This window comes from Monodon monoceros, unplaced genomic scaffold, assembly GCF_005190385.1.
Source record: "Monodon monoceros isolate NGI ecotype Baffin Bay Population unplaced genomic scaffold, NGI_Narwhal_1 Super_Scaffold_18, whole genome shotgun sequence".
Lineage (NCBI taxonomy): Eukaryota > Metazoa > Chordata > Mammalia > Artiodactyla > Monodontidae > Monodon > Monodon monoceros.
The window spans coordinates 98,742,639-98,764,921 of NW_021703774.1; the positions used below are offsets into that span (position 1 = coordinate 98,742,639).

General features: G+C 42.9%; 1 protein-coding gene across 2 annotated transcripts in view; it reads left to right on the forward strand.

Annotated features, from left to right (window-relative positions):
* The window catches only part of ABCA4 (ATP binding cassette subfamily A member 4), a 136,656-nt gene that overhangs the window by 66,681 nt on the left and 47,692 nt on the right, over positions 1 to 22,283 (forward strand). For both annotated transcript variants that reach the window (XM_029228585.1, XM_029228586.1), the window contains exons 15-22: positions 3,014 to 3,235; positions 5,093 to 5,297; positions 13,516 to 13,581; positions 16,101 to 16,190; positions 17,973 to 18,147; positions 19,843 to 19,974; positions 20,916 to 21,055; positions 21,545 to 21,682. In XM_029228585.1, coding sequence (XP_029084418.1) covers positions 3,014 to 3,235; positions 5,093 to 5,297; positions 13,516 to 13,581; positions 16,101 to 16,190; positions 17,973 to 18,147; positions 19,843 to 19,974; positions 20,916 to 21,055; positions 21,545 to 21,682 — 1,168 coding nt within the window. The remainder of the gene's footprint in view (positions 1 to 3,013; positions 3,236 to 5,092; positions 5,298 to 13,515; positions 13,582 to 16,100; positions 16,191 to 17,972; positions 18,148 to 19,842; positions 19,975 to 20,915; positions 21,056 to 21,544; positions 21,683 to 22,283) is intronic.

Here is a 22,283-nt window from a genome sequence, read left to right on the forward strand (position 1 = left end):
GGCTGCTGTTAGCAGAGCCCAGCACAGGGAGATTGTATGTGCAAAGCGTTCTCTCTTTTCAAATACAGAAGAAATGAATCCAAGGAGTGTTTTCTTGGGATTACTGTCCCAACCACCAGCTGGGGTGGGAATGTGGAGAGCCTTTTCAGTGTATTAGGAGAGGAGATCTGGAATGTTTATTAATTACCATCATGGTCACACCATTCATGGCTTGACCAAAGAACATTCTGCTGCCTACAAAATCTCTAAGACCTCTCTGTTTTAAAGGGTGGAATTTGGAGTCCATCCTTTCTCAGTGACAGGAATGTTATAGGCGCAGATAGGATGCATAGGTCCATCCTCTGCAAACTTGCAGCTCCCTTGCAAGTTAGACTTGTAAATAAAACATTATTTCATAACACACTGCTGTGCTTCATGTTTAACTCCTCCACAGTAGATGATCTTTTGTACTTGTTGAATGATGGGACATAAATTTAGGTAACTTTTTATATTTATTTGATGGGATTTAGCATAAGCCTTAGCCTTCAAGCTTTGCAATCTTCTGATATAGTGTCATCAAGCTTGTTCTGCCTCTTTACCATGATGATATTAAGAGTTCCTTGCACTAAGCAATGTATGTGCTGATGCACAGATTCTGGCTGTGTCCCTTGTTATGCTGGATGATACCTGGTGCCTACCTGATCCAAGAATGTTCCATCACACATCCTGTCCAACCAACACATATCCAGTTAAACCAAATCCTGCCCCTTCTCTCTGCAGTAAAATGTACCAAGTCTGAATGGTTTTAGTTTAAGTGTTGCACTGAGATTCAGTGAGCTGTGGCCTTAGCCAAACCCTGTGCTGGAGCCCTATCAAAACCAATGCTGATGTAGAGGTCAGCCTGCTCAATCTGACCAGACCCAAATGTAGCTTTAAATACACGAAGGGTCCCAGAGTTCCAGAGATGAGGGGAGGAGCTGAGAAACTTACCTTCCTCTAGGGGTCCCTTGTTCCTTCCCATCCTTCAGTCTACTCCTTTCCCCACTACTAAGACATTTTGTGTCCTCAGAATTAAAGGAGTCAAAATGCATGAACAACTGACTTATGCAAAACTCATAAACATGCACGACATCTTGCAATGGCCCTGAGACTTGTTGCTAATAAGTGGCATTGAGATTTGCCTTCCTAAGAATGGACATTAGGACTTCAAAGCTTTTAGGACGTGAGGTAAAGAATGTTTACTAAGAGTTTCTTGCACAAAGGGGTTTCTCCTTGTGGGAACCAGGACATTGTTCCAGTTTCCAGTGATGGCGGAAACAGAGCTTTCCACAACAAAATAGGATTTTCCTTTGAATGACGCTCTCATCTTTCCCCTGTCGTTCCTTCCCACCTCAACTATGCAGGAAAGAAGCTGGAAGCTGGGACAATGGAAGGGTTCCATTGTTACTCAAGCTGTTAAGAACAAAAAAGAAAAGTGGTCATCAGAAGAAGACAAGGCCAGTGAAATTGTTGGGTCAGCCAAATGACTTTCATATCTACCTGAAGTCAATGAGAAATTATATAGCCTAGAAGTTTGTAGGACTTTGCTTTGAGCTAAGAAATTAATTTCATTCTTCTGAGAATAACAATAACCATCTTAAAGTTCTTCCAGCCAAAAGCCACGTGTTCAGTCAAGGTCTTGCTTTTATTGAGTTGCATGGGATTAAGGATGAGGAGTGAGCTTCCCAGGGTAATGTGGAGAGCGCTTTCACACAAAATCAGGAACCCTGAGTCTTAACCTTGACTTTTATTTAGATTTCCTCAATGTTTGCTTCTAGTTAAGCATGGCTCTCTTCCACCTCCTTTGCCGTTTGTTTTATTCCATTTTTCAATCTGTTCTGTCAGTGCCTGGCAGGCGTGAAAGCATGAATGAAGAAGAAACGGTAGCAGCAGGAGATAAGTGGCACAATTTTTCTACTCAAATCTTACATGCCCATTATATATATTGCTACTTGGTCTCTCTTTTGTACTGAGAGAAACCCAGTGCTTCAGGTCACCACTACCAATTAATCAGAACCAATTCAAGAGGTGAACCAGTTTGTACCTTTGTGTTCCCAAGAAAAGAACAGGATGATCTATATGAATTTGGAGTTATGTGCAAAGGGTAAAAATCCTCATAGGAGGATACCTCATAGGTAAAAATCCTATAGGAGGCCTATAGCAAAAGAGAACCAAGAAGGCCTAATAAATTTGAACATCTCAATTTATCCTCTAATGTAACTGGACAGCAGCTCACTTATTAAAAATACCTAGTTTGGTCCTATTTTCTACATAGCCAAAGTGATTGACCCACTAGTTAACATGAAAGATACTGAATATTGCCCACAGGTTCTACGAAATGTATTTGTATGATATTATGGGTCTGGAGGATTAATCCACTTCCAAGTGATGTGGATTAACTACTGATATTTTTACCTATGTGAGAGGCAAATCTCAGAATATAAGTATTGGGTTGGCCAAAAATTTCGTTTGGGTTTTTCCGTAAGATGTTTCGGAAAAACCCGAACGAAATTTTTGGCCAACCCAATATAAATGATTAAGTTAGCAGGCCAGGCCCCAGGCAAAATGTTAAAGCTTGTTGGATGGTCTCCCACCTCACTCTTTTGTTCCTCATCTACTCAGTATATCTCAGGAGCTACTGATGCTCCAAGACCCCCTCTGCAGATCTTCCTCCCCTGCTCTAGGCTTATTTCTCCACACTATCCCCTTCCCAAGGATTTCCTTAGTGAACACATAATAATTACTCAGTACTGATAGGTAGCTTAATATGTTACCTTCCTGGGGGAAAATGACATAATTAGAACTAAAGGAACTCAACACATTGAGTCTTAAGTGTGGAAATTTGGACACCAACAGTAGGCTGATGGGAGAGATCCCTTTGGGGCAGAGGGCTTCTGAAAGCCCCAGAATCACAGCACAGAGGTCACTCCTGAGAGGGGTGGTGCCCCTGGATGTGGGTGGAAATTACTGACTCAGGTGGTCTCTTTCGTTTCAGCATGGAAGGATCCTGCATTATAGCAATCCATTCATCCTCTTCCTATTCCTGTTGGCTTTCTCCACTGCTACAATCATGCAGTGCTTCCTGCTCAGCACCTTCTTCTCCAGGGCCAGCCTGGCAGCAGCCTGTAGTGGTGTCATCTACTTCACCCTCTACCTGCCACACGTTCTCTGCTTTGCTTGGCAGGACCGAATGACGGCCGACCTGAAGCTGGCTGTGGTAAGGGACCCTGGGCTTACACCTAGAATGTGATGCATTCCATCTGAGGGGTATGTAGCAGTCTGAGAGGACCAGCACACCCTTTGAGGGGATCCACTTTGCCTTTTGGCACAAAGGAACACAAGGTTTGAAGGCACAGGTACAAAAGAGGGAGCATTCCTCACCCTGAGCAACCTAAGAGTTCCTCCTCACCAAATCTGCTTGATTAGTCTGCCCTGGGAAGTAATTGAAAACCAGTTCAGCTCATGGGTCCCTTTGTGTATCCATAAGAGGAGGACAGCTGGGCCCATTTCACTCAGGTTTTTTTTCCTAACATTTGAGAAGATTCATAAGGGTGGGAGCTTGCCCCGTAACTATTCTGTCCGGAAAGATGTTTCCGTAAATTAAAAGTTCTTGTTTGTCTCCAAAAGAGTTTGAATCGGAGCAGCTCTACAGTGTCTTTGTCATGTTCTACCAGTGCACTCAGAGAGGGGTGCCGAAATGAGCCAGTCAGGCCCTCTTGCCAAGAGAGGTCTCTGGAATTTGACTCTGGATTGCCTGAGAGACCTCTTCACAATGCCCAAACAACACTGTCTTTTTCTCTAATTGTTTTCAAATGATCTGTTTACACCCTCTCATTAACCAGGCTAAATAGCTTCTAAGCCCTATAGGGTGAAAATTTCCTTGTCCTCCAGAATCTCCCTATCCGTACTTCTTTGTACAATGCAGTTGAGAAAGGACTACCACCGGCTTCTCATTGGGGAAAATCTAAGTCAAACTTGTTCTCATGACTCAAGCTTATTTGGCTCTAGTGTTGCCAGGGCATCTGCCTTTTATTTCTCATGTTAAATAAGAATTAATTGCTGTCATTTATGGCACCCAATGATAACAAAGGGCAAGAAATCCTTGTGATTCAGCCTGTAGGCAGAGCTGGGCTATCTTGGTATACTGCATAGACAGTTGGTACTTTGAAGCCACAACTAGATTCTTGTGTGTGGGTCTACCAGGAAGCTATAGTTCTGGAAGCTCTGTGGACCAGGGCTGGGCTGAGATTTTTTTTAATGGTTTTTGTGAACATATAGCTAGAGAATCCCTTCCTTCTTCAGAGAGACACTCTGAACACCACCGTGGGTCCTTCAAACTAGAGATGGGTCACCCAGCAGAGCAAGTGGGAATAACTCATCCCTCTGCATGTGCTTATGTGCTTTCTGCCATGCCATGGACCACCTGTGGGGATGTGGCTGGGGAACTTCCTCTTCAGACTTCCTTCTGTATGCCACCTATTCAGTTACTTGGGCTCTCCAAGGAGAACCTAAGAAAATGATTGTCCCCAGTCTGGAGATGGGAAAAGGTGACAGTCAATGTAACCTGAGGGCTTTTTGGCTGACAGAGTTCAGGAGGTCATGAGACCATCCCCTGCCTAGCCCTCTAGCTTGCCCTAGAACACTGATGACTTTATGGACACTTCTAATGGACTTCTTACAAAGCAGTTCAAGTAAGCTTCTTTGTTCTACCAAAAACTGTAAGATCTTAAGAAAGAGGTAGGAAGAAGGGGGGAAAGTTAGGAAGATAAACATGAAGACCTTTGGTCCTTTGCTGTGTTATGCTATGTGGTTTTGTCTTCTCCTGTACACTACTCTGTTCCATTGGACAGGTGAGAGGTGGCCCAGTGAGTATTGGGTGGGGGTCCCTGAGGCCTGAAAGGTATTCCCAGAATTATATTCCTGTAGGAAGCCTGCCTTACCCACTCCCTGGGGTGGTCTTACACCTGGATACACCATAGATCCTCTTTTGGCCCTCCTTCCTGCCTTGTAGATTCTGTTGGGTTGGGTAAAAGACCCTCTGCTCACCTTTCATGCCCTTTTTGCCCCACTGCAGAGCCTGCTGTCTCCTGTGGCATTTGGGTTTGGTACTGAGTACCTGGCTCGCTTTGAAGAGCAAGGCCTGGGGCTACAGTGGAACAATATTGGGAATAGTCCTATGGAAGGGGATGAATTCAGTTTTCTGATGTCCATGAAGATGATGCTTATTGATGCTGTTCTGTATGGCTTGCTTGCCTGGTATCTTGACCAGGTGTTTCCAGGTAAGTGTCCCCCTCCACAGGGTAAAGGTAATTAGGTTCTTCAGATCCCCAGCCTCCCCTTTTCATCTAGTTTAAATCTTATTCCAGTATCCCATGCTTTTGGATTGGAAGAATTAATATGCTAAAATGGCCATACTTCCCAAAGCAATATACAGATTTAATGTGATCCCTATCAAATTACCCATGATATTTTTCACAGAACTAGAACAGATAATCCTAAAATTTATATGGAACCATAAAAGACTCAGAATTGCCAAAGCAATCCTGAGGAAAAAGAACAAAGCTGGAAGCATAACCCTCCCAGACTTCAGACAATACCACAAAGCTGCAGTAATCAAAACAGCATGGTACTGGTGCAAAAACAGACATATGGATCAATGGAGCAGAATAGAGAGCCCAGAAATAAAACCACATACTTACAGCCAAGTAATCTTTGACAAAGGAGGCAAGAATATACAATGGAGAAAAGACAGTCTCTTCAGCAAGTAGTTTTGGGAAAGCTGTAGAGCCACATGTAAATCAGTGGAGTTAGAACACGCTCTCACACTATACACAAAAATAAACTCAAAATGGCTTAAAGACTTAAATATAAGACATGATACCATAAAACTCCTAGAAAAGGATATAGGCAAAACATTCTCTGACATGATAAACCATAGCAATGTTTTCTTAGGTTAGTCTCCCAATGCAAAAGAAATAAAAGCAAAAACAAACAAATGGGACCTAATCAAACTTATTAGCTTTTGCACAGCAAAGGAAACCATAAACAAAACACAAAGACAACCTACAGACTGGGAGAAGATGTTTACAAACAATGCAACTGGCAAGGGATTAATTTCCAAACCATACAAACAGGTCGTACAACTCAGTAACAAGAAACAACAACCGAATCAAAAAATGGACAGAAGACCTAAATAGACGTTTATCCAAAGAAGACATACAGATGGCTAATAGGCACATGAAAATATGCTCAACATTGCTAATTATTAGAGAAATGAAAATCAAAACTGCAATGAGGTACCAGTGAGAATGGCCATCATTAAACAGTCTATAAATAAAAATGCTGGAGAGGGTGTGGAGAAAAGAGAACCCTCCTACACTGTTGGTAGGAATGTAAATTTATATAGCCACTATGGAAAACAGTATGGAGGTTCCTTAAAAAACTAAAAATAAAGTTGCCATATAATCCAGCAATCCCATTCCTGGGCATATATCTGGAGAAAAATATACTTTGAAAAGATACATGCACCCCAATATTCAGAGCGGCACTATTTACAGTAGCCAAGGCATGGAAGCAACCTACATTTCCATCAACAAATGAATGGATAAAGAAGATGTGGTACATATATACAGTGGAATAATATTCAGCCATAAAAAAGAAGAAAATAATGCCATTTGCAGTGACATGGATGGACCTAGAGATTGTCATACTGAGTGAAATAAGTCAGACAAAGACAGATATCATATGATATTGCTTATATGTGGAATCTTAAAAAAATGGTACAAATGAACTTATTTACAAAACAAAAATAGACTTACAGACATAGAAAACAAACTTTTGATACCAGAAGTGATAACAGGGTGGGGTGGGGAGAGATAAATTAGGAGTTTGAGGTTAACATATACACAATACTAGGTGTAAAATGGATAAACAACAAAGACTTACTGTATAGCACAGGGAAGTATATTCAGTATCTTATAATAACCTATAATGGAAAAGAATCTAAAAAAGTATATATATATATGTGTGTGTGTGTGTGTGTGTATGTATGTATGTACACACACATATATAGCTGAATCACTTTGCTGTTCACCAGAAACTAACGCAACATTCTATATCAACTACACTTCAGTTTTCAAAAAAATCTTATTCTTTCTAAGGTCTTTCAACTTGGACTCTCAGAACCCGCGTTTGAAACTTAAGTCTAGGAACTAAAAATCCATCAGTGAATGCTGTTGGCTTGACTTTAGAAACAGATTCAGAATCTGATCCCTTGTCACCAACTCTGTACAACCTCCCCAGTCCAGGCCTCCTCCTTCTGCCATCATCTGCTACCAGTCTGTCTTCCACACTATGTCCAGAGAGGTCCTTTCAGAATCCAGGTCAGGTGGTGTCAACCCTCCATTCAGATTCTTCAGAAGATGGCAGGGTAGGGAGATCCTGAACTCACCTCCCCTCATAGACAAGTGAGTCTACAGCTACATATGGAACAATTTCCTCTTTAAAAAAAAACCTAAAGTCTAGCTGAGTGATGGCTACACGTCAGGCACAGGAGAAGAAAAACCCATCAAAGTGGGTAGGAGAGTCTAGGTCACAATCTCACCATAAGCCCCACTCTTGGCACAGTGACCCACAACCAGGAGGGATCTCAGAACCCAAAGCTTCTCCGTGAGGAACAAAGTATTCAAACCCCACATCAGGCATCCCAACTTTGAAGACATGCACTTGAGATATGAGCCCCCAAAACATCTAATTTTGAAAACCAACAGGGCTCACATCCTGAGACCCACAAGATGGTAGCAATCTAAGAAATGCCACTTAAAGGGCGTATGTGCTCAGACTCACCTGTCCAGGGCCCAGCTTAGAGGCAGCTGATTGAGTCCAGGCTTAAAGTGAAGGAGACTCAGCTATTTATACTAAAGTGTTAGCCTGAGGGGCAGGCATCTAATTTAACACACACATCTGGTAGCCTGCTGGAACACTTTCTGTGGACAGAGACTGGAGGGCACCACCTCTGTGCTCTCCCTTTGCTTGCTCCAGAGCACCAGTGTCTCCTGGACAGAAGCCTTTACACATATCTCATGCCCTGATTTTTGTGGCTGCCTCTAAGGAGATACCTCTTCATCTCCTGGCTCTGAAAGCTTGTGTTCCTGGTCACTTGGGACTGTAATAATTGGTGTCACCCAGAAAGGAGCTCATACCCCTATCTGGTGACCTGGTTTTTGTGACTGCTGCCAGGGGACACCTTTATATCTCCTGACTCTGGTGGCCAGTGGGGCTTGTGCTAGTGGATCTCACAGGACTGTAATCAATGAAGAAAGAGTTCTTAAACAGCTATCACCACCAGGGCACAGTAAGAGGCAACAGACTCAGGAGCTAAGTCTTTCTGTGAAGAAGGCCTATTAGCTAATCCTCATGATTGTGGCCTAAGGGATAGGTTTCTAATTAAACATGCATCTCGGGGTTAACTGTAACCCTTTCCAGTCCTCGGAGTGTGGGCACTATCTTTGTGCTCTCCCTTTGCCATGCTCCAGAGTGTCAGTGTCTCCTGGAAGGGATCTTTACATGCATGTGGCACCTGCTTTTTGCAGCTGACATCCAGAGGACATCCCTTGATTGCCTGACTCTGAGGCTGGAGTAGCTTGGGTTCTTGGGTTCCATGGACTGTGGCAATCAGAAGGATGGTTCTTGGCAAGCTACCACCCACAGGGCACTGCACAGACAGTGGAGTGAGGAATACACACCAGTCTTTCTGTGAGGGGCTGCTTTGCTTGTTCTGGATCTTTGGACTGAGGGGAAGGCTTCAGGTTTGGCACATATTTAGTGGCCTACAGAGCTGCTCTCAAGGAACGCAGGCTGTGGATGCCATCTTGGCACTCTCACACTGCTCTACTCCAGCTCACCAGTATCTCCCAGAAAGGAGTTTATGCACTTGTCTGGAGCCTGGATTTTTGTGATTGCCACCCAGGGGCCACCTCCAGATCATCTGACTCTGGTGACCAGTGAGACTTAAGTTTGTGGCCCCTTAGGACTGTATACATTTGAATACTTATAAAAGCTGCTGCCCAAGGGTCTGGCTTCCAGTCACCTGGCATCTAGGTGCTGCTGTCCTCCCCTTTGAGACACTGACAGGTCTTAGTACATCCTCAACTACCAGGAGCTATTAAAAATATAATAGTTTGCTTGGACAGACACAGAGGTTTGAGGGACAACTAGAGCTGGGGTAGGGCTGAACAAAAAGTTTCATCTCCTACATCAAGCCACTCCTTCAAGACAGGGAGAAATGATTGTTTCATTTACTGTATAGAAGCCAACACAGAGAGTCAAGTGAAATGAAGAAACAGAAGGATATGTTACAAATGAAAGAACAAGATAAAACTTAAGAAAAAAAACTTAATGAAATGGAGATAAATAATTTACGTGATAGAAGTTCAAAGTAATGGTCATAAAGCTGCTCGCCCAAACTGAGGAGTAATAGATGGACAAGGCAAGAACTTCAACAAAGAGATGGAAAATATAAGAAGGTACCAAATAGAAGTCACAGAGCTGAAGAGTGCAATAACTAACTGAAAAATACTCTAGAGGGGCTCAACAAAAGACCAGATGAAGCAGAAGAAAGGATAAGTCAACTGAAAGACAAGGCAATGGAACTCACTCAATTGGAGTAGCAAAAAGAAAAAAGAATTTTAAAAATGTGAAGATAGCTTAAAGGACTTACAGGATAATATCAAACAGACCAACACTTACATTATAGGCCTCCCAGAAGGAGAAGAGAGAAAGGGACAGAAATCTTATTTGAAGAAATAATGGCTGAAAACTTCCCTAACTTGGGGAAGGAAATAGTCATTCAGATCCAGGAAGCCCAGAGAGTTCCAAAACAGCTGAACCCAAAGAGACCCACACCAAGACACTTTATAATTAAAATGTCAAAGGCTAAAGACAAGGAGAGAATATTAAAAGGAGCAAGAGAAAATCAACTTGTCATGTACAAGGGAGCCCCTGTAAGACCATCAGCGGATTTTTCAGCACAAACTTTGCAGGCTAGAAGGGAGTAGCACAATATATTCAAAGTGCTATAAGAAAAGTAACAAAACAAAAAAACTTCCAGCCAAAAGTCCTCTCTGGCAAAGTTACTATTCAGACTTGAAGGAGAGAGAAAGCATTTTCCACAAGCAAAAGCTAAAGGAGTTCATCATCACTAAACTGGCCTTATAAGAAATGTTAAAGGGACTCCTTTAAGCTGAAAAGGAGGGGTGCTAATTAGTAACATGTGAAAGAATAAATAGCACTGGAAAAGTAAATATATAGTAAAGGTAGTAGATTAACTACTTATAAAACTAGTAGGAAGGTTAAAAGACAAAAGTAGTAAAAATAACTGATTACAATAATTTGTTAAGGGATACACAGAGGAAAAGATGTAAAATGTGACATCAAAAACATAAAATGTGGAGGGGAGGGTAAAAATGTTGAGCTTTAGAATGGGATCAACTTAAGTTGTTATCAACTTAAACTGTTACAGGTATAAGTTTTTATAAGTAAGCTTCGTGGTAACTACAAAAATCTATAATGAGTACATAAAAGAGAAAGAGAAATGAATCTAACTAAGCATACCACTGAAGAAAGTTCTCAAACCACAAAGAGAATAAAAGAAGAAGAAAGGAACAGAGAGGAGATACAAAAACAGCAAAAACAATTAACAGAATGGCAATAAGCACATTCCTATTGATAATTACTTTAAATGTAAATGACTAAATTCTTCAATCAAAAGACATAGAGTAACTGAATGGATAAAGAAAAACAACAACAAGACCCATTTATATGCTGCTTACAACAGACACAATTTAGATATAAAGACAAACAAAGACTGAAAATGAAGGGATGGGAAAAAATATTCCTTGGAAATGGAAACCCAAAGTAGCTATTCTTATATCAGACAAATAGACTTCAAAACAAAGACTGTAATAGGAGATGAAGGAAGGCATTACATCATGATAAAGGGGTCAATCCAACAAGAGTATATAACATTTGTAAATATTTATGCACCCAACATAGAAGCACTAAATATGTAAAGCAAGTATTAACAGACCTAAAAGGAGAAATAGACAGAAGTATAATAGTAGTGGATTTTAATATCCCACTTACACCAGTGGATAGACCATCCAGATGGAAAATCAATAAAGAAACATTGGCCTTAAACAACATGTTAGACCAGATGGACTTAACAGATACTTACAGAACATTCCATCTAAAAGCAACAGAATAAACATTTTTCTGAAGAGTACATGGAACATTTCTGACATAGGTCATATGTTAGGCCACAAAACAAGTCTTAAGTTTAAGAGGGTTTAAATCGTATTAAGCAGCTTTTCTGATCACAATGGTATGAAACTAGAAATTAATTATACAAAGAAAACTGGAAAATTAACAAACATATGAAGATTAAACAACATGCTAAAATAACCAATGGGTCAAAGAAGAAATCAGATTAATAAAAAAAATACCTTGTGACAAATAAAAAATGGAAATGTTACATACCAAAATTTGTGGAATGCAGCAAAAGCAGTTCTAAGAGGGAAGTTCATAGCAATAAATGCCTACCTCAAGAAACAAGAAAAGTCTCAAATAGACAACCTAACTTTACACCTCAAGAAGCTAGAAAAAGAAGAAAAATAGAAACCCAAAGTAGAAGGAAGGAAACAACAAAGATTAGAGCAGAAATAAATGAAATGACTAAAAAGACAACAGGAAAGAGCTGGTTCTTTGAAAGGATAAAATTGACAAAACTTTAGTTAGACATACCAAGAAAAAAAAGAAAGAAGACTCTTGCAGACACAATTTGCGAGGCCAACGTTACCCTGACAGCAAAACCAAACACCACAAGAAAAGAAAACTACAGGCCAGTATCCCTGATGAACAAAGATGGAAAAATCCTCAATAAACATTAGAAAATCAGATTCAATAACACATTAAAAGGATCATAACGCATGATCAAGTGGCATTTAATCCAGGGATACAAGAATGGTTCAGTGTCCACATATCAATCAATGTGATAGACCACATTAACAAAACAAAACATAAAAATCATATGATCATCTCAATAGATGCAGAAAAAGCACTTGACAAAATTCAGCATCCATTTATGATAAAATCTGTCAGCAAAGTGGGTACATAGAGAACATATCTCAACATAATAAAGGCCATGTATGACAGCCCCACAGCTAACATCATACTCAACAGTGAAAAGCTGAAAGCTTTTCCTCTAAGATCAAGAACTAAGATCAAGGATGCCCACTCGCCACTTCTATTCAGCATAGTATTGGAAGTCCTAGCCACAGCAATCAGACAAAAAAAGAAATAAAAGGCATCCAAATTGGGAAAGAAGTACAACTGTAATATTTGTAGATGACATTATTTTATATATAGAAAACCCTAAAGACTCCATCAAAAAAACTGTTAGAACTAATTTAAAAATTCAGTAAAATTGCAGAATACAAATTCCACGCACAAAAATCTCTTGCATTTCTTCACACTAATAATGAACTATTATGAATAACAAAAGGCACTCCTATTACTCAGGAAACTCCAATGGTTTTAGGAGCTCTGTGTCAGGAAATGAGGACAAAGACCAAGTATTATTTTGTATTCTACCACACACCTCAACATATCTTGTTTTGACCTTGGGCAGATGCTTCAAACTCAGTGTGCCTTAATTTCCTTATTGACAAGAATAGTAATGCTACCTATCCCCTTGTGTTGTTTTGAAGATTAAATTATTTAGCACATAGAAAGCACTTACAGTTATGTCTGACACAGAAAGAGCATTCAACAAATGTTAGTGATTATCATCATTATTATTATTATCTGGTAACTGTTGAAAAGGGGTATGCTTGGGACTTCACTGGTGGCACAGTGGTTAAGAATCCACCTGCCAAAGCAAGGGACACGGGTTTGATCCCTGGTCCGGGAATATCCCACATGCCGCGGAGCAACTAAGCCCATGCGCCACAACCACTGAGCCTGCGCTCTAGAGCCCATGCTCTGCAGCAAGAGAAGCCACTGCAATGAGAAGCTTGCGCACCGCAACAAAGAGTAGCCCCTGCTCACGGCAACTAGAGAAAGCCTGCACGCAGCAATAAGACCCAACGCAGCCAAAGATAAATAATTAAATAAATTTATATTTTAAAAAATAACAATAAAATAGAATAAGAATATGTGAAAAAAAAGGGGGTATGCTTAGATTCTTTTTTCTTAAAAAACTAATGTCAGCCAAGATCATCAGTCTTAGTGTTGCCAGCTTCACCCCCAAAACATGACCTTTTGAATTAAAACATTAGAAGAAGTAGTCTTGGAGGAAGCATGTGGATAGCCACGTAATGCTTGTGAGCTATAAATATCTACAGTTACAATCTGAGGTTCGGGTAGATAAATTCTAGATCTTATACAACTGTGGTAAGGTGGAACTACTTAGGCTTTTTCTCTTTATTTGCCTATTTTTAGGGGACTATGGAACCCCACTTCCTTGGTACTTCCTTCTACAAGAGTCTTATTGGCAAGGTGGTGAAGGTAAGTTATTTTTAATTTTTTAATTAAAAAAAGAAAAACAAATGTTTGAAATTAGCTCCTTTGGCTCTGCATGGAATGTGTGTGCATTGTAGAGGTGGCTCTTACGTGAAGTGTGAGATTCCTGATTAGTTAGCTGTCTGCTGAGGGCTCTGCTCCTTGGTGTAGCATCACAGCGTCTGGGAGCCCGTATTTTGTGAGTCACTGGGCCAGGGTGATGGCTGAGCATTGATAAACCCTTGAGCCCTGGTTGTGCCCAGTAGATTAAAGCACACTCTTAAAAGAAGGCCAAACCACTTCAGGGTGCAAATAAGTTTTGCAACTTCTCAGTTCAAAGCAAACAGATCCAGAGAATCATAGAGGAATCTTTACATTCATCTTCTGCTGCCTCCCCTCATCTGCTTTTTCATTCCTCTCTGCCTTTTCAAATGTAAATGAATTTATTTTCCCAAAGGAAGGGCCCATTTCCCAAAGGAGGCCGGGGCAGAGCTGTGATCTTCAAGGCAAATACTCCCAGATTCTCTTAGTATTGGTCTTTCCTCTGGTTGGGAAAGAGGGTTAAAAGGACATTTGCCTGGAATGCATCCTAGATAAAATTTACCTTTCCTCCTGAATAGGATAGGAGGCCAAAGGAGAGTTCTAGAATTGGGGGGAAACCACAGACTCTTGTGAGGTATGAGGAGGCAGAGAAATTCCAGAGCTGAGAGCTGGGGACTCCCCTGGAGCTAGGAGTTTCTGGAAGCAAAGGAAATGCTTTCCAATCTGTTTGTTCCTCACCTACCTGCTCTTTACTTTGTACTGTTGGGCCTGGGCCAGGATTTATCCTTTAAGCACTAAGATAGATGTTTGTTTTCTCTAGGCGATTAGCCTAGGACCTTTAAAAGTTTTGGGGTGGGGGGTTGCCTTTTTTTTAATGGTTCGAACAAACAGCACTTCAACAGCTCAGTTTGTTTGTTTTTTCCATTATGTTGGCTTGTCTGTCTTTCTTGTCTATCTATAAACTTTTAAATTTCCACTGTAATAAAATTATAACCCATCATAAATGGGAATTTTCAACACAGAAGTCTGTTCCTGGAATGTTTCTAATTTCAATCAATATCAGGACTTGTGGGCATTTTTTCCCCTCTATAATCTCAGCAGATACGCTGCCTCTAAAAAAAGAAAAGAAAAGAGAAATCTTAAGACAAATGTGCTCCTTCAAAATTGAGTCATGTTTTTGCCAACAGAAACCAAATGTTTTTCACCTGTCTCACAGGCTAGACTGAAATAGATTCCTAAATTTCTCTAAAATTAGAAAAGAGGTGAGTTTTTCCACCGAAACCCCTCCTTTCACAGATGAAGACATGGAACCCAAGAGATATCCAGTGTCTTACCCAGTTCCCATTGTTCACTTGGGACAAAATCTGGAACTGGGACATACATTTCCTGGCAAGGAACTCACTCCAGTGACTAGAAGAATATCTCCCCCTGCTATTTTATTATTACACATTAGTGCAGTATGATAGCTAGTAAAGAGATCAAAGGAACTGTGGGCAGTAGATTTAAAGTCCTTCAGAAAACAGAAGCCCTGGAGGGGGTGGGTCCCTGGCCACCAGGCCCATTACTTGCTACTCCACCACACAGCCTGCAAATCTACAGGCAGCGGTGTGGACAGAGAGGCCCTGGTGGGCTGCAGCATTGAAAAATCCACCCTGCTCATGTATGTGCACTTGAGGCCAGAGCCTTTAGATGCTTGGCGACAATGGTTTCCTCCTGCCCCTGCTTTCTTCTCTGGCTGGCTTGCTTTTCTGCTTCTCTTCCGCTTTCAGGATGTCCTGATATCCTTTTAAACCAAATGCCAAGTTTACAAAAAGTGCCTCTTTGGGGGTGTGGGGGGAGGTAGGTGTATGTGTGAGTGTGAGAACGTTTGTGTGTTTACACTGCAATTCACAATTTGTGCAAGCCTGTATGTCAACCAGACTCAACTCTGGTATTAAATCTCTAAATACATGAATGCGCATAAAAGTAGATTCCTCAGGTAAACGATGTCTCGGTCTGGCTGCCCATCATATCAGCTTGAATGGACTTTTACTCAAGGTTCACCATGACTTTGACATGTTTTGGATTGGAGTGAAAAATACTGTTAACGAGCTAAAGAAAATTAACCCATTTCAAAGTTAATTTTTTGTTATTTATTTATTTATTTTTAATCACAATGTCTGACATTGTGGGCTCCTCCTGGCATTTTAAGAGGATGTGTGAAACTCCTGTTACAAAACTCCCTCTGGGCTCAGCAAAGGTTGCCAAATCAGCCAGCTGGGAGGCCCTTCCAGCCACTGCCGGAACTTCACAGTCCCACAGGTCAGAGGTTGGCAAAGCCTTGCTCGGGGCTTGTCCTGGGAATGCCAACTTGGCCTTCTGAGGGAGCTGTGTTTTCCAGCTATGGTAGGAAACTCTGCTCCGCCTTCTTTTCCCCTCCTTTCCTGCCTTTCCTGATTCTCATGTCTCACCAGGAGAGTAACAGTGGCTTCTGGTTGGTGCAGGGTGTTCAACCAGAGAAGAAAGGGCCTTGGAAAAGACAGAACCCGTAACAGAGGAAATGGAGGACCCGGAACACCCAGCAGGAATAAATGGTAAAAACCTCAATAAAGAATGCAGAACAGAGGCAAGGAAAAGGCTCAGAACACTGCACAGAGCCAGAGTAAAACACCTCGTGACTGGGGTGAAATGGAACCCAGGAAACTGACTGTCTCTGTTGACAAGGGTTAAACCTAATACCTTCTCAAGGGTCCAGCTGCACATGTGCGGAATGAATGGTCCAGCCAGACATTAACGCATATTTCCTGGAGAAAGCAAATCCAAAGTATGTGGTGTGTTTGTGCCCTTGTTAGGCAAACCCCAAGTGAATTGCACAAATGTGCTGACTTCCGAGGATTTAGCAAGAACAATAACTTGGGTCACTAGGTCTTAAAGCGGATATGAGCTATAAGGAAAGACAAAAATAAATGCTCCTGTGCACAGGGGGAAAGAGACTAAAGGAGCTGACTACATTTCATTCGTGGTTTACAAATCTAGAAGTCCATTCATTCAAGCCATCAAAAGCCTTTCCTGACCGTGGAAGTTACCTAATAATTCCTCAACCCATGGACTAAGTTTGCAAGTGTTCCCCTGGCCTTTGCCTCCCTTACCTTCCCTCTTGAACCAGTTCTGTACTCCCCCCCCCCCACCATGTTCTCTATTCTTTAAGCATATGAATTTCTCTGTGGATACTAAATGCTCTTGCTATCCTCACCCTGGGTTTAGAGAGGCAGCATGGCCTCTGGACTTCACCTGATGTTGCATGAGAGGGTCCAGCCTCCATGCCTCTGGTCCATTCCAGGTGCCATTTCACAAAGCTGAGGTCAGAGACCTGTGGCTCCTGTGGAATCCAGTGAGCAGAACTTGTGGGAAGACCATCCTCCGAAAGTGTAATTCCAAGACCAAAATCAGGGGGTTGGGGGCTGGTCCCACCTCAGTTTTAGGCGAGACCAGGAGGCACAGAGAGAAGAAGCAACGGGATTTTTTTTTTTTTTTTTTTTTTTTTTTTTGGCGGGGGGGTAAGTGCTCAGAACTACAATATTAAGATGACAAATTAAGTGACGCTGTATAGAGTGAACTCAAGCAGGGAGAGACTGGAGGACAGGCAGAAGTGAACACCAAGTGGACCTCACACCTAGGGGGGTGTGGAAGTCGAAACGTGGAGGGACAGAGTTTGAGGGACAAGAGTGAAGAAGAGTGGACTGTCCCACCCTAACAGGAGAAACTCTGGAGCTCTGAGGAGCAAGAATTCAGTTTCAGTCAGAGTCGGCTCAAAGATGTGAGCCAAGGTGACCAGGAGAACGGCAGCTCCAAGAATGAACATAGGACAGTCTGAAGGAAAATGTTGTTTGGGGAAGAAAATGAGGAGCCTGAGCTCTTACAAGAAGTCCATGAGGAAATGCCCAGCAGACCATCCGAAATGAGGACCTGGGATTGAAGGCTGAGCTTAGGGCTAACTCTCCATACAGACAGTGAGTGCGGCCTGGGTTTGAATCCCAGCTCTGCCACTCATAAGCCATGTGACCTTGATCGGACTCTTGATGTCTCTTGTGTCTTAGGTGTCCTCAGTAATAGAAATGGGCACAGTAATATCTATTCCCCTAGGGCTGTAGTAAGGGTGAAATGAGGAAATCCATATAAGGCACTTGAAATAATGCCTGGCACAGAGTAACCTTTCAAGAAATGTTGGCCACTATTATTACCATTATTACTCTGTAGTCATCCTTACAAAGGTCATAGCTAAAGCCATGGGGGCAGAAGACAATAGTCTGAAGAAAGAACCTTGGGAAATGTGTACACTAAGGCATTGTTACATCATGTTCATTTTTTCCAACTAGACTGCTTCTTTGAACGTGAGCTCCCAGGCTTGGTTCCCGGGGTGTGTGTGAGGAATCTGGTAAAGATTTTTGAGCACCATGGCAGGCCAGCTGTGGACCATCTTAACATCACCTTCTATGAAAACCAGATCACCGCGTTTCTCGGTCACAATGGAGCAGGGAAAACCACGACCTTGTGAGTCTCCAGTCATTTTCTGGCTCTCTTCTTCCTCTTTTAGCTTCAGTCTGTTCTTTCCCATTGAGTTTTAGTGACAAAAATATGCCAATATTTGTGTCCCAGGAAGGTGTTAAGTACAATGCAGTTTTCAAAGCTTATTCTCATATATTGTTTTATTTGATCCTCACATGAAATTGGAGACAGAGGTGGAGTAGTAAGTTTATTGCCCCCTTTGTGCCAGGGAAATGGACATCCAGAGAGCTGAAGTGACTTTCCCAAGGTCACCAAGTTGTAATGGTTCCCTGGGGGCAAGAGCCAGGTCCTCCCACAATTGTCTCTTGTCTTTGATGCTGCGGCCCGGCCTCCCTACCCCCAGCCTCCCCAGCGTTACCGTCATGATGGTGGTGACAAAGTCGTGGCCACCACCATCACATGCCCTCTGTCTGTAGAGCGCTATTTACTTTCAGAGAGCATCCCTTTTCCTACCTATGAGGGTTGGTGGTAGTTCTGGAGAAAGTTAAAAGGGGCTGTGGGGTAACTGCCTGGCAATTGAAAACTAAGTTCAGGGAAGATGAAGGCTCTGCATGGACTCCTCAGGTCAGGAAGCTCCCCTCACTTTTCTAAGGGCCCTGAGTGTCATCTGCTGCGAAGGAAAGCAGGGCCAGCTAAGGTTTCCCGAGGAGCAGCAGGGCAGGGAACCCATATGAACGCAGTCGTCAGGTCCTTTGGCTTCTTAGAGAGCCCCAGGAAGGAACAGCTGTGTACACCCTGCATTGGAATGTTCTCTGAGGGCGGTTCAGTGTGAATGGAATGTGGGGCTGGTGCCATTATACTTGGTTCTGTTTCCCTCTAGTGGTTGATCAACAGGCCAGTTCAGAGAGCCTGAGATTGTATCTGGCTCAGGGACAGAGCTGGGAGGGTTAGCTGATTTCCCTCCTTGTTAACTAATATGGTCAGAGAGCCCCAAGCCCTCTTCAGGACCCCAAAGGCAAACACATTACTTCACGAATGTGAAATGCAATGTCCCCTGGTGGCCAGAACACAACGTTTAATAAAAGTAATATAATATTTTTGAGTCTTCCTTTATTCTGGCATTGTTCTAAGTGCTTTACAGGTATTAACTATATTTAATCCTCCCAAAAAAACCCCATGAGGTGAGCGTGGTCATTTCCCATTTTACAAAATAAATCAACATTACTATTGGGCTTTTTATTATTTTGGATCCAAAATTATTGTGGTGATAATTCCCAGGCCTGGGTTCAATCAGTTAATCAACAAATACATGTTGAACGCTTGGGCTTCTCAATAAGACCTTGCCTTTCGTAATGGTGACATCAGGCAAAACTTGGACCCATGGGCTGGATACCTTTGACTGAGCCCCCTACAGCGCCAGGAGCTGTGATGGCTGAGTTGGGGAGGGATCTCCGGCTGCAAGTGAGCGTTCTACAGCTGGGAATCAGTGTACACCCATCAGTGCTTGCCTGAAAGAACTAGGAAATAAGTGAAGCAGAGAAGGGAGGCGGGTGTGCTCATCCTCCTAGGGGCCTGGACGCACACTGGTGCTAAGCCCCGTACAGGAAACTGTTGGTTCCTGGAGCTGATGATGGTTGGGGTTTAACTGAGGGTCAGAATCACCGACCCTGGGGTGGAGGCTGCTGTCCCAAGGCCTTCCTAAGGGCCAGCCTTTCAACCACTGACTCCTGTGTTTGGCAGGTCCATCCTGACGGGTCTGTTGCCACCGACATCCGGGACTGTGCTCATTAGGGGAAAGGACATTGAAACCAGCCTGGATGCTATCCGGCAGAGCCTTGGCATGTGTCCACAGCACAACATCCTGTTCCACCAGTAAGTAGAACAGGAACTGAGACCCTCCCCATGCCCTAACCTCACCTTGCCCTCCAACAACATGTTCTCTAGAGCGCAGCTGAGGGATGCCAGCTCTGGGGGCAGAAGGCAGTACTCTGCTTTGGCTTCCCCCACATTCGGGGTCCTTTGTCCTGCTTGCAACGAGACATGCATGTGACTGTGCCTCTGGCACTCAGAGCTGAGCTCTTCCTGCTCAGAAGAGTGGTGCTGCCTTCTCTCTGTCAGGGTGGCTGGTCCCGGGGCCCCTTGCTCAGTACTTGCCCAGAAGTCTGGTCCCTTTCAGGGACCAGAGAGGAGACCATCGCTCCTTTTTTCCTCTTCAGCCAGGCATTAAAAACTGACTTTTGAGGAAGCTTTTCAGTTGCTTTTTTCCCAAACTTTTATTTCTTATCTAAAAAGTTATATACAGTCATTGAAGCAAAGAAGGAGGGAAGACAGGAAGGAAGGAAATATAGATTAAAACAAAAAATAAAAGTCACCTGTAATTTCACCAGCCATAGAAAACCACTGTTAACACCTTGATATATAATTTTTCTCTTATACATGTATAGATATACATATATACTTTAAAATTATAAAGGAGAATAAAACTCTGCATACCATTTTGTAACCTGTTTTTTTAAATGTGATTGCTTTTTTAAACCTAAGATATCATGAACATCTTTTCGTGCTCTTACATATTCTTCTATGCAGTAAGTTTTAATGTGTACATACTATTCCGTTGTATAATGTGCTATTTCAGCTGTCTTAGATATTTTGGCAGGGTTGGTATTTTGTTTCATTTTTCTATTATAAACAACACCACGATGAGCATCATGATTGCTAAATCTTTGTGCTCATCTTTAATTATTTCTACGAGGTAAATTGCTAGAAGTGGAATTGCTGAGCACATTGCCTTTCTCATTGCCCCGTCCCCATAGCCTCACAGTGGCTGAACACATCCTATTCTACGCGCAGCTGAAAGGGAGGTCCTGGGAGGAGGCCCAGCTGGAGATGGAAGCCATGCTGGAGGACACAGGCCTCTACCACAAGAGGAACGAAGAAGCTCAGGATCTCTCAGGTGCTTGGTATTGGGAAAAGACAGGGCTTCAGATGGCATATCCATGGTTCCCCAGCGCACAGGGCCTTGTGCATATGCATGTGTGCATGTGTGTGTACGTGTGTATATTCTTAGGCTTATAACAGGAGAGCTCCTAAGGGTTGGAACATTCTATAAAGTTATTCTGACCATCTAAGACCAACCCACCTCTGGATTATTTCCCACATGAAACACTATCTTGCAGCAGCCTGGGCTGTATTTGCTCTGATGTTTATGTGTTTGAACTCAAAGGTGAGAACAGTCTTCAAATGGTCTGATCCTAGGAGGCAGGGATTTTCTTTCCTGCATTATGAGGCCTGTACCACTAGAGTTTTGAACACTGTATGAATATCTAAGGAGGCAGCACCAAGCTGCTGCTGGATCTAAGGTGCCTTCCTTATGAGGTCAGCCCTGGGCCCTTCTCTTCCAATTGTCCACAGCTCCCGTGACCCTGCCGCCTTGTACCTCTAGGTGGCATGCAGAGGAAGCTGTCCGTTGCCATTGCCTTCGTGGGAGATGCCAAGGTGGTGGTTCTGGATGAGCCCACCTCTGGGGTGGATCCCTACTCGAGGCGCTCAATCTGGGACCTGCTCCTGAAATATCGCTCAGGTAATGGCCACTGTGCATCGCCTGTGCTCTTACTGAGGCTTTATGGGTGCTCTCCACTCACTCACACCTAGCATTTTGCAACTCAGTATAGTAAGGGCCACAGCTATATGCTCAGATGGGGCTTTATCACTGGCTTGGGGGAGTTTATAAGTTCTAGATGAAGCCTCCTGAGATACTTTACACGAGAGTACAAGCAGGGAGTTACTGATGAAGCAGCCTACTTCCCAAAATGCTCTAGGAAGTTCTCTCGACCTGCAGCCCTTCTGTCTGGAACAATGGGAGCAGCTCCAGTGAAATTCCCCCTTGGAAACCAGGTGTGCGGGCAGTGAGCCTGTGCTCGGTGCTGCAGAGGACTGCTGCAGATGGAGAGGTCTCAAGGTGTGGCATTTCCTCCTCTGTCGCGGCACGTGCAACCAGAGGTGCAGATCCAGAAGAGACAGCAAGCAGAGCTGGTGCCCGTAAAAGTGGTGGTGTGGTTCAATCCTGCGGTCGATTTGCCTTCCTGGAATCCTCATTACCATTTTCTTTCAATGACATCTCCAGCTAGTATCAAAGTGTGTGTGTGTGTGTGTGTGTGTGTGTGTGTGTGTGTGTGTGTGTG